This window comes from Triturus cristatus, chromosome 4_2 (assembly GCF_964204655.1).
Source record: "Triturus cristatus chromosome 4_2, aTriCri1.1, whole genome shotgun sequence".
In the NCBI taxonomy this organism is placed as follows: domain Eukaryota; kingdom Metazoa; phylum Chordata; class Amphibia; order Caudata; family Salamandridae; genus Triturus; species Triturus cristatus.
In genome coordinates this window covers 419,164,996-419,177,430 of record NC_140586.1, presented here as the reverse complement: position 1 = coordinate 419,177,430, position 12,435 = coordinate 419,164,996, and the positions used below count along the sequence as shown (strand labels likewise).

Here is a 12,435-nt window from a genome sequence, read left to right as displayed (position 1 = left end):
ATAATGCTGGCAAGCGGAGGCTGATTATGGAAGTTATGTGAAATATGATATTTTATGCCAAAAGCAACACACTTCCTTATAAATATCAGTTTGCTTAAATGATATTGTAATTCGCCATCTCATTTACTACTTCTGTATGTGGCGAGTAAGCGTACCTTCAAAAATCCAATAGGCAGTGGGTTTTGGCTAGGATCAATAGGAATGTGCATCAGTGGGATGCTGGCGCTCTCTAGTCCTAGTTCGGAAGAGGCATTTTTCAACATCTGATATAGGGACTAGAGTTATATGTATGGATTTCAATCTGTTGCTGCATGCCACTCTTGTACTTCTCCCTAACATTCATGTACCATTATTTAACTAAGAAGGACGTTGCAATCTGTTATACTATTCTCTGGAAAATAAATACATTAAAAAGAAACCGCATGAAAGCTGCTTGAGTGTTCTGTACATCTGCTCAAGGGGGAGGTTAGACACGATGAATTAGGGAGGTATCCAGTGATGACTGAACAAACATTGTAGCAAACTGGCTCTAGGGCCCTTATGCAAAGTCCATCAGCCGATAGGAAACTCTGGTGGAGTCTGCCTCGGAAAATAGTCTAAAGAATGAGTTGCATCATTTAGTAGGTCATGTGATAATGGAACTAGGACAGGTATTCTTCTGGGTACTGGTGACCTGATTTCCAGCCACCGTTGTTTCTTTCCCTTCACCATTGGTTACCTCCTTCATCTACATTCCTTATTTTAATGTTTGTCAGTTATGTTGCGTACTGTAGGAGTTTCGCTATTACATAGTTAATAAATAATGTTCCAGAACTGCAGAAACCATTGTTTCCCTCTGTAAACACACTGCCCAGAAAAACTATGGCTGAATTTATGCCTAGCATGATCTAATTTGCATTGATTATAATATTGTCCCTACATAGTTGCAGTCACACCTCCTTTGCACACAGTGACAATTGTTGCTTGTTATTGTGAGCGGAATCTCAAAGAGAACTGGATAAAGAAATGTAAAAAAAAATCACTCTTTGGAAAGCACTGAAGAACATTCCATTCCAGTCGAATTTTCCAAATATACTTTAAAAATCCTGGTGTCCATCTTTATGGAACGGTGGGAATAATGAGGTTTGCCACTCCTTCATTCTCGTGGATCCAGACGAATGTTACCCTTCCTAAACAGAGAAATATAGACATGAGTGCTTGGCCTTTTCACCAAGGTCTCTGTTCAATAACGATGCCAAAATCTCTTGAAGTCCTTTCAGTCAGGTGACTAACGTGCTACAGAACATAATAGTTATTAATGCACTATTGCTCACAACATTCGTTTCCGAGGTACTAGTGAACCAGCACACACTACTATGTTGGGCCTAGGATGCCTTCTTCTTTTGAGGGTTGTATCTTCAAACCTATAGCTCACAGTCCTGCTTTTCAAGTGCTGGGGCACCTAAGGGAGTTACAGCTCCAATCAGGTTATGGCCCTTTAGGTTTAGGCTCTGACCTTGTGTATAAATGCAGAACTGTAAGTTCTGGGAATATAAGTCCAGTAGGTCTGGTATCAGGGTGACTAGAGCCAACGAATCTGGGTCCATGCTAGGAGACTATATCCTTGACCCACCTGTCAAGCCCCACTCCTCCCATCCAATTTCTCCCCTGTCAAGCCCCACTCCTCCCATCCAATTTCTCCCCACTTCACATCATTCTGGGATCAGAAGCTAGGGAATAAAGGGGTATTTGAGGTATATATCTCGGACTGGGAATAAAGGGTCCTCTGAGGGATATGCCTGGGACTGCACATGGTCACCTAGCTCGATAATAGAAGGTGTTAGTGCAGCTTTCGACCCAGAGGATGCTCTTGGTTTTGGCTGTTGTCATGGGCAGCTGGGCTGTAGTGACCTTGTCACTGAGTGATTTCATGCTGCGGCGATCCAGCTCCTAGGCAGTCAAGCAGGCTGTCCTTTTCTCCTAAACACGTGTGCATTTAGTTTTGGTGTTCAAATAACAATGATGATCACATATCAAGCTGAAGGGGCAAGGACATGTGTTCCTCTGGTGGCCAAAATAGGACACCATTGCCAAGCAGGTGATCTGCTGCATTGGAATATCTGGGGCTCTACTCATTCTGGACTAGCATCTTGTCCTTGCTGCTCACCGGATATAACAGGCTTCTGTGCTTAGAGTCCTCGTTCAGTAACAATGTGTATTGGGCTTAAACGAAATCTGCACTTCTTAATGGAGAAGGTCAAGGTTCAGAAAAATGTATGATGAGTGAGTTTCAATCAAGTGAGGGGAAGCACTTCCTCGACAGAAGAAATGGTTGATCACCTTCCCACAGGTACTACAGGTTTTTGAGTACTAGGGCAAGAATAGTGTAGGTGCTGGCTTGTGTATTTTGGATTGGAATGTGCAAAATAAACAATTGGTGGACAGAATGCTGGACAATGCAAACATTTACCCCCTGTCACAAGGATCTGGGTTTAATCCATCATTATTTTGCTCACCACACCACCCCAGTTTGGACCCAGCCATATGCAAATCCAGTCTTGACCCTGTTCCTTGTGGGAACAGTTCAGCCCAAACTGCCGAGCCAGGTGCTCCCTGCACCGGAAACAAGCATCCTGGGACCGGTTTCAGGGCATCACCCTTCATCAGCCAGGCTAGCTTGAATCCAGTGGTGTAGTGAGCACGGGACCCATGTCTGGGCATACCCTTCCCACTTAGGGCAACATATGCAAAAGAAACAATTGATGGACGAAATGCTGTACAATGCAAACATTCATCCCCAGTTTTGGATTGGCATAGTCAGCTTGCATAAAGGATCTGCTTTTTTGTTTAGCTTAGACAGTTGGTTCAACTGTACCCCTCTGCCCCCAGTTAACAGGTGAACCCGAGAACCTATATACAAACATGGCGGCACGGGCCCTCCGGTTTTTGGGACTGGATGAACCATTTTATTCCAGAGTGCATGTGAGTAGTCTGTCCAAAACTGTACGTGAAAAAATAGCTGAACTCCTACTGTATAAACACCCTATCCCATTACCTGGGTTGAGCCACTGTTCCGAAGAAAATGGGCCTAAAACTATATTATGGAGCACCTCCAGTGGGTTTGTGTGTTATTCAAGCTCACTAGATGAAAAAGGATAGTCTAGAAAATATGCAAGCACAGAATAGGTCCACTTTACTAAACTGTTACACCGGACTTCAATCCTGCATGCTTTTGATGGTTTTAGGAATGGTTTGTCTCTGAATTGGTTGCATTGAATTGTGTCCCAAAGATGCAACTTCGTATGTATACGATATGTGATGGGTCCTAATGATAAATATTTTTGCCAGTGATTTGTTTATAAAAAGATGTTAATGCCTCATCTTGCAACATTTCAGTACTTGATTATTCTACAAAAAATTAATTGAAAACAATTCAAACCTTTGAATGGTCCACTGGCTGCTATATATGCATGTTGATCTGCACCAAAAGTACAATAGTTTGATTTTATCCACTAGATATATGTTGATCCATTCACACAATGCACTGTTTTTCCCCCAGATCTGTGTTCGTCATTTGCGATCTTGTAGCAAAGTTAATTTGGTAAGATCAGTATACCCAGTAAACAGCTCAACCTTCAAGCTCAATCATCGGCATCGATTATTTAGGACAACTGCAGGTAAATTCAGCTTTGTTTTCTGTAGTGCACTTATATTGTGTGATCAGCAAATTTGTGAGTCAGGTCTGTGCTGCATTGTTGATTTTCTGTCTTCTTCTTCGAAGCCAACATTTCTCCAGTGCATCTTCTCTTATTTCCACTGTCTTTACAGTTCCCAGAGGACAGATTGTTCAATTTAAACTTTCTGATATTGGAGAAGGGATTACAGAAGTTACCGTGAAAGAATGGTAAGTTGTTTATATTCATTTGACTTTGTATATTATTTAAATGTTGACAAAAGATGATGTATGTATTGTATTTTTGGGGGGGTGGTTGTTGTAGCGGATAGTGCTAAATGTGAGATACACACCTGCAAGGCTTTTGAGACAATTTGGGTTTAGAATCCTTCAGGGCATATTCAGATAGTGTCACATTTCGAGTACATGGGTGGATGGGTCTTTATGCCAGTAAAAATTCTGTGTCAAAATCTTTCCAGGGTCCTATGATGGCCATCGAATTTCGCTAAAGGGTAAGGTGTTTAGCTCCAGGCTGAATTGCAGGACAAACTGGACAAACTGGACAAAGTCTTTTATGGAAGGAGTACATGTTCCTGCAACTCTGAGCATAACCTGTAAATGCTTGCCTGTTTTGCTTTTACTCTGATTAACAAAGTAAGTATTTCATGATCAGGACAGTTGGATTTCAGTAACCAGGTTTTAAAATAACTCTTGAACAAGAGACCTTTCCTAACTGCAACCTCTGATCAACCATGTCTGAGTTCCAAGAAGATGGACAGTGCTGGCAATTCCCAATCCCCACAGTGAAAGGGCGGCCATATTTAACATGATCATCCACCCCAATTTTATATCACCTACAGCTTACTCCATGTGTAGCACTGGCCACTTCTAAAACCTGGAGGGAGAACTGCGTGTCCTGTAGTGGGATAGGATACTCCCTGCATTGTGCTGGCCTCCCTAGATAGATCAGTCTGTTATATGGGTATATAGTTCTTGAATGTTAGTACTACTGGGCCTCACAGCTTTTGATGCTGAAGAGTTGGATATATTACCCAGTAGAGAATCCATTTACTAAGCAAAGCAGGCGCTCCTTTGAGACCAAATATACAGTGAGAGGAGTGATTCTGCAATCACTAGAATAGTGATCAGGGAGTGGAAAGGTGCTACAGCATCAAAAGAATGGATGGGGAAAATTACAAAAGAGAACTCATTGTGGTTGGATGCAATACTGAGAAAGATGGTAATACTGAAAGACATTAAATAGCAGGATCTCACTGCATATCTACAATAGAAGACTTAGCTGGAAGGGGGACTGAATTTTTTTTACCAGTTACACGAGGAAGCTGAATCGTCTACCACACTATAGATATAAACAGCTCTGCCGCACACCGGCAACCTTCTCTTTGGAATGAGTAGAAATGCCTTAAGCTAGCCCACTGAAAACAAGTATTCTAACTGAATAATTGACCAAAGGGGCCATTTTAGCTATATTAAACCATGGTTATTGCTTACGCAGCCTTAGAAATGGATCTTAAATAGGATTTGAGAACATTGGATGATGTGGCTTGGGAAGCAACACTAATGCACCCTAAAAATGATTGCGGCTTGACCTGAGCTATGTCTTCTCCAGTTGAAAATATTCCACAGTGCATGCCATCACATATTCAGCATAGGGCTGGTGTTGAACAGTGTGTGCCGTATATGTTTTGAAGGCTGACTGGACATTAGTAGCACATTGGTGTAGTCCCAGTGCTTAATTTGTGCCGGTGCTTTCCGGTGCTCGGCACCTAATCCTCAGCACCGGTGCTTATAGCACAAGTTAAGGATACACTCATTTGGATGTAATTTTCCCCAGACAACAGGATTTTGAGCCGTGCCGAGACTCAAACCCATTTCCCCAGCTCCGAAATCAGCAGTTCTAGCCATTAGGCCAAGTCCTCTCCAGAATAATAAGTGCCGGGGGTCTAGTCAGGAGGCAGTTTGCACCAGCACATTTCTCTTGTTAGCGCTGCCTCCTGAGGAGAGCCCCGGCACTTTTTATTTTACAAATTAACCACTGTTTAGTCCCCCAGGATTTTTCACAATTGACTATCCATTTTTGTAACTTGTACGGTGAGTGAGTCTCTCATGGCAAATTCATGGTATTTGGAGTGAGTGTGCCAACCACCACTGTCTACCTTTTAAGATGAGGCTGCTGCTCCACAGCTGTGGTGAGAGACTCGGGTAATTACTTGTGAGCACACACGTCATGCGCAGCCTGGTATCTGCACTTAGGTAGCCTGTCACAGAAGGGGCTCTTCAGGGATAGGTACTGATCTAGGCTAGGGCTTCTAATTTGAGTGGGCATTCATAGTGTAGGTCTACAGTGCTTACTGAAGATGCCTGGTACTTACACTGTATTACACATTTTAGGCAAAAGTTGCCTTCAAGTACTGTTTTGCGATCCTTAGGTCTACATTGTCCAGGGAAGTCTGGGGATAAACATGCACCCAAAGTTTGAATTTATAGTCCCTAGCATCCCACACAAACACCATAAGGCACTCTAAGAGCTGTCCTATTTCCCTGGCTCAACTTCCTACTGAGTCAAGTTAATTTCTCTGCTCCCCAATAGAAGGATGAAAGGCTTTGCCACATAATAGAGCAATTAACAGGGCATGAGCCAGTTCCTAGGAAAGCAAGGAATGGGGAAGTAATCTGCATCTGTTAATTAACTTGTCACATATCCTGGCGGGGACAGTCCTGGTCCAAGGGAACAAAGGAGGAGGGACAGATCTTTAGGGCCAACACAGAAGGGGCTTGTCTTTAACGTTCTGGCGGGAACGGATCAAGCAGATGTGTCCGTTAGGGGTGAAGCTGAAGCTCTCAGGGGAGCGTTTACCAGAGATAACTTTAAGCTGCCATCTTTGAATGTCCAGAATGCTATGCAGGAGGGTCGGGACAGGGTTGGATTAGTGAGATTGCCTCCTAAGATTGGACAGTGGGTGACTAGAACTTTCCACACCTACTTAAAAACTCCTTCCCAAATCAGGAACAGGGCAGGAGTCACTGGACCTGGTAGTGACCAAAAAGAAAAAATGCCATGCTGGAAGGCAAAACCACCTGATACCCTGCAAGGATAGACTTTGGAAATTTGACACCAACTGACACCCAACACTACGAGGGATCTCTCTGGGGCCAGAGACACTGGTCTCCTTATGCCACCTGAGGAGCAGTTGGGGGAAATTAACCTGCTGGAGGACCCTGGACAGTTCCCTTGGACCTTGACTCTTCTGACACACAGGTGCCCTTCAAGAAACCAGAAGGCTCTGGGGCCAGGGGAGTGAGGCATGGACAGTGTTTGGCTGACTGACTGCAGTGGGGCTACACAAGATCCCCCATCATCAGGAGAAGAACACTATGAGCTAGGCAGAGGACCGGTCTGGTGCAAGGAGCTGAACCATCCAGATCCCCAAGAAAAGACCCCCCCCCCCCGCCCCCCATTAGAGGGCAGGAGACCTGAAGAAAATGCCCATGGTGGCTAGGGCAGGCCACCAGGAGCAAGTCATCTCTACAAGCCAGAGAAACAAGCATGTCAAGTCTGGCCACCCTAGAAGAAAAATAAATGGAAAAACAGAGCTGCTTATTTTTATGCTCCCTGGAACCTCTCAATTTAATTGAAAATTGATCCATATGTATATACATGAAATGACTACATCGATCACAATGCTGGGGACCTTACTGAAGGCAGCCTTACAAATTTCAACCACTTGTGAAATGTTTGTTGTACCAGGGCAGAAAGTGGTCTATCAGAGCTGGAGGAGACGCCGTTTATTCAGTTGCTGCCTATGTTGTGTGTTTCTTGCATGGCACATTGTCCTTTTCCCTGTTTGTCTAATTGTACACGTTGTTAGCCGCTTTTATTTTGCACACATTACTACATAACACGCTTGCCTATGTGCCACATTGTATTTTCACACAGAACCTGCACATGTTTTCGTATTTTATTCTTTTCCTGGGATTTAGTCGGAACACACTAGACAAGGTCAAATAACATTGCCCCTTATTATTCTCTCTTGTCAGACACTAGTACCTAGACATAACATGAAAATGCAGCTGCTTTTTGTGAGCACACATATCTAGTCATATAACTGAGGACACAGGTTCTGAAAAAACACACACTGAGTAAAGGACCTGAAGCAAGAGTGCTGCGTCAACTGAGATGTAGAACATCTACCTATGTATGCTAAGGTACGGGGTCTGCCACTAATCCCAGAGATCTATAATATATATATTCATTTAGGTTCAGTAGAAAGGGGAGTGAGTTAGGCTAATCTCTTATAACATGGGTACTCACAAACATGGAGCCACAAAGTACGGTCTGAAGTGTGACCGAAGGCCGCATTAATGCCAGCAGGGTGGCGGTAGGGGGTCTGGGTGGATCAGGGATTGTGTATGGACGTCTAAAAACATGTTTAATAAACGGTCAAGCATTTATTTGCAAGTTAGTAAATGCTTGCCGGTTTATTTAATATTTTTTCCTAAATATTAGTGCTCAGCAACTGAACAGCTGCGGCCCCCGGGATGTACTTTGAGTATCACGGTCTTATAACATGACAGGGCTTTTTATGGTATATGGTTTTATTAACCATGCTAATGATATTTGTTGTCTAATTGTGGCGCAAATGCTGCATCTTATAGCACAATAGTTTAAATAAACTTTGTAAACTTCCTTCGTGTCTCTGTTTTTTATCTTATTGTGGACAAGCATGAGTGAGAGAGCGAAAGGCCGTGTCTGGTTACCGTAATACCTGAGCGGGTTGTGTTCTGAAGTGGGCAAGTGAGGCACTACAGCTAGTCGGAGTCTGGCTCATAGATACTGAGGTGGTATGGTGACTCAGTCCCTACATGCTGATGTTCTATGTTCTATGGTCCCAAGCATAGTTCTGTTCCTGGGCAGAATCTCTGCAATAAGCCTGGGCAAAGCACTACGCTACGCTCGCGTAGTTTGCGAAGTTCGCGCTACTTCGCACTACGCGAACTGCACGTAGCACAGTGCGAACACGCGTAGCGTAGTGTTGCGGTCATTTTTTGCTTGCTCGCGGTCCTCAACGTCAAGTTGGCGACCGCGAGCTAGCAAAATGACATCCCGGTGAGACTTTTTCCTTGTTCGCGATCAGCAACTTCAAGTTGGCGATCGCGAGCATGGAAAATAAACCTCCCGGCGAGATTCCCAACGCGAGGAGGTCAGGTTTCTCATTGCGAGTGGTCGCGTATGCTCGCGACCGCTCGCAATGAGAAACTACCAGTTCGCGTTGAGAAAGCTGAAGCTCGAGTAAAAATCTACTCGAGCAGCAGAAAACTACAGCTCGCACTGTGCAAGATGCCATTTTCAATGATTGCACAGTGCCGGTTGCTTGTCCGCACTGTGCAATCATTGAAAACGACATCTGGCACAGTGCGAACAAGGTACTACGCAGTTCGCGAAGTGCTACGCGTAGCTCGCGTAGTGCGAACTTCACTTTGCGTAGCTTCGCGAAGTGCTACTTCGTGAACTACGCCCAGGCCTACTCTGCAACACTTATATTTGTTATACATAGGGTAAAGAAGTCAATCAATGCTTGAGATACCTGGAGACTGGCTTCGAACACAGTGCAAACAGTGGCAAGAAAGTAAGCAAACCAGTTGAGTGTATGTCAGCCCACCACTTTCTCTAATCAAACAAAGGCTGAGTATTAAATATAATCAAAGGCTGCCTTGGAGGTCTAACTTACCTTCTTCTGGTCCTCGACTACTTCTCTAATCAGGTAACAGTAACTGTGCAGCTACCAGAAGGTAAGTTGAAATGTTGATGTATATAAAAAAAGGCTACATTTGGAAGAGGGTGCCTTTTCCAACAAGATCTTTAACAGACAGACTCTGTTCGAAAGGACACAGTAACTAGCAAGCTAAAAGGGGGGCAAGGTAATCATCACTAAAGGAGTAATCTATGCCCTTTTCACTAATTTTGGGCTTTCTGAAAGTGGCGTTTCCGAAATTAGGTAATTCAAGATAATGCTTATGAGCTCCTCAGTGTTTAAACGTGGGCATGGGATATCGCTACACCTGTCTCATCTTATGCAAATGGTCAGAATTAAAATTGCTTTAACACAATATCATTGCAACCACATTTCTGTGGGCATAGACATCCAAGATGAGATGCTTGTGGCAGTGTCCATGGTGTTGTGAATTGAGGCAGAACCTTTTAGTGAAATACAGATTCCTGAAATATTTATTTTGGAAAATGATGGGTTGTTTACTGTGTGGTGTGTAATCCAGGTATAAGAAAGCATTGGTATTTGTTCAAGGTATCTGACCATCTCATGGATGACTCCAAACCCATACAATTGATTAATTAAGGAATTGAAATATAGTGCTTTGGGGGAAGCATTATCCATTGTCTGTTTGCTTTACATTTATGAGTATCCCTAAAAATGGGCTAGCTCCTTCTCTCCTAATGCGAGGAACCAATTGGCGACCGTGAGAGCATAGTGTGGTGCCTAAATGCGACTCCTGCAGAACACAAGTGTATTTGACAATCTGCACATTGAGCTGAGAAGCACATTGATCCACGTTAAAGGGACTCCATTTGTCTCCAAGAGAAGATGGAAACCCATGCATCCTGGCGTCCAATTGCTCGCATCCATCAAGTTTATTGAACTCCAAGTAGCTACTACATTTGCCAGATGAAAACCGAAGTCTGCTTCAATAAAACTTCCTTTAATCGAGGCTTTAATACCATTTTTGGTTTAATGGTTTATGTTTAAATCTATTTTATTGTTGCATGGTTAAATCAAAACGAGCGTACATTTCGAGAGGACATCTCTCCAATTTGCGTTATAAGAATACAACTTTTAAAGACTAATAAACAAATCAAAAAGAAAACATAAACCAACACCTTAAAGCCTCCCCCCACCCAAACCCACTACCGTCAGATAAGTGAACTGTGATGTCAGAGGAGTAGTATGATTCACTAAAGTGTGTTGCAGTTCAGGTTGTGGTTCAATGGTTTAGACCTCATTCTTGTAGTGATATTATTTTTTTATTTTAAAGTTTATCAGTTACTTCAGTCCTTTGTGTTAGTCAACCACCACTGAAATGCTAGTTTGAATGTATAATTTCTGCTAAGAATGCATTACTGTCCTAAAGGTGTTAAATTAACTGCTGTAGGTCCCGATGTTGTAGGTAGGGCGTTGTGGAAACTCTGGGGGAAAAACCCACTTGTAAGGACAAGGCAAGCAAGTCCACCAATCCGATGTGCACTTATAGAGAGCCTGCTTTGCTTGAAATGTACCTCTAACTAGCCTCAGTCAGTTTGGTGACGCACATGGAAGCACATGACACACTGAAATGAAAGCTAATGTACACAAAGCACAAAGTGGATCCTCCCATCTTAACTGCAATAATTTATGTGGATAAAAAAAAATGTATGTGTGTCTATTCTTGCCAACTCGATCCAAGAAAGTATGATTTCTGAAGACAGATGTCTGTGAGAAACCCCTTTGTGTTGCCATTTGTGAAAAAAATAACACTTTGTTATATTGAGCTCAACCAACAGAATATCCTCATGGCACTACCTGGTAAAGAAATACTGAGTAAATAAATATTAATACAAGGTTGAGCTTCTAAGTGTTTTTGTCACAGAAGGCATGGTCATCATCACTGTGGATGGTCCTTCGGAGTATCCACTACATGCGGATCCCTTAAACCACAAATGACCTGTCTGCTGAGTTTCAGTATGTTGGCGGTGTATGGAGAATTTGTTTTGATTGAAACCATTGAGTATCTAGGAGTACAATGTTGCATTTTTCTGCTGAGATGTTGGTACCTTTGTCTGACCGTAACTATGATGTAGGCAAAAGAAATGTAATATTTTGGTGCCCAAGAATGAGTTTGATTGCAGATTTCAGAGTTGTTAGTGCCTTCCACTGGGAATGGGCGAGCGGTAGGAAAGGAGGATGGGGTAGTGTTAAAGGCAGAATGTGTCAAGAGTACGCAGAGATGATGATGATATATCCTAACGACAGACCCACTCTGAGTAGAGAGTCCTTTTAAACTGGGGTGAATTCTGAGCCTTAATAGTTTGAATTGGCTTAATGGACTGACTTCCGAAAGCGTGTTAAGATTAAGGTGAGTCTGAAGGTTGATGGTTAGTTTGACATTAGGGAAAATTCATTTAATTTTTCTTTCATTGAATTTCATTACGTTCCTTGTCATCCATGATACAACAGGAGAGATGAGCATGTGTCTCTTGCATGTGGTGATTTTTCTTCCAGTTGATGTATTTCCTGTTTAGAGTTTTGTGTCTTCAAAGTAGAAGTGGTAGAAAAGATCTATATTCCTTAGGAGGAATCCAATACAAACTTTGAACAATATTTGTGATGTAATTGGGGGGAATCCGGTGGAATCCTTGTGGGACTCCACCAAACCATCGATGGGAGATGTAGTGAAAAGGGCTTGGTCTGAGTGGTTGTAATTGGCTAAAGGAGAAAGGTCCGATCCATTGGAGAGAGGTGTCCAAGATATCTGCTGTGTCTGATTGGTGATGGAGCAGGATCTCATAGTCTGTGGTACTGAAGGCCCCTTAAGGGTCTTTCCATATTATCTGGCATGTCTTGTATAGCTCTAGCATTTAGGAGGAAGGCTGAGTCTTTGCCCTGACTGTTATGGGGTCAAGAAGACTTTGAAAGCAGAATCGAGATTGGAGATGGGGAAACAGCTGCTTTCTGTGCAACCATGAATATTGTAGGTAAGTGGAAGATTGAAGG

The 12,435-nt window shown here is 43.0% G+C and overlaps 1 protein-coding gene across 1 annotated transcript in view; it reads left to right on the top strand.

Annotated features, from left to right (window-relative positions):
* Positions 1-12,435, top strand: part of DBT (dihydrolipoamide branched chain transacylase E2) — a 160,401-nt gene that overhangs the window by 50,445 nt on the left and 97,521 nt on the right. The window contains exons 2-3 of the mRNA XM_085601896.1: positions 3,539-3,656; positions 3,808-3,883. Coding sequence (XP_085458022.1) covers positions 3,539-3,656; positions 3,808-3,883 — 194 coding nt within the window. The remainder of the gene's footprint in view (positions 1-3,538; positions 3,657-3,807; positions 3,884-12,435) is intronic.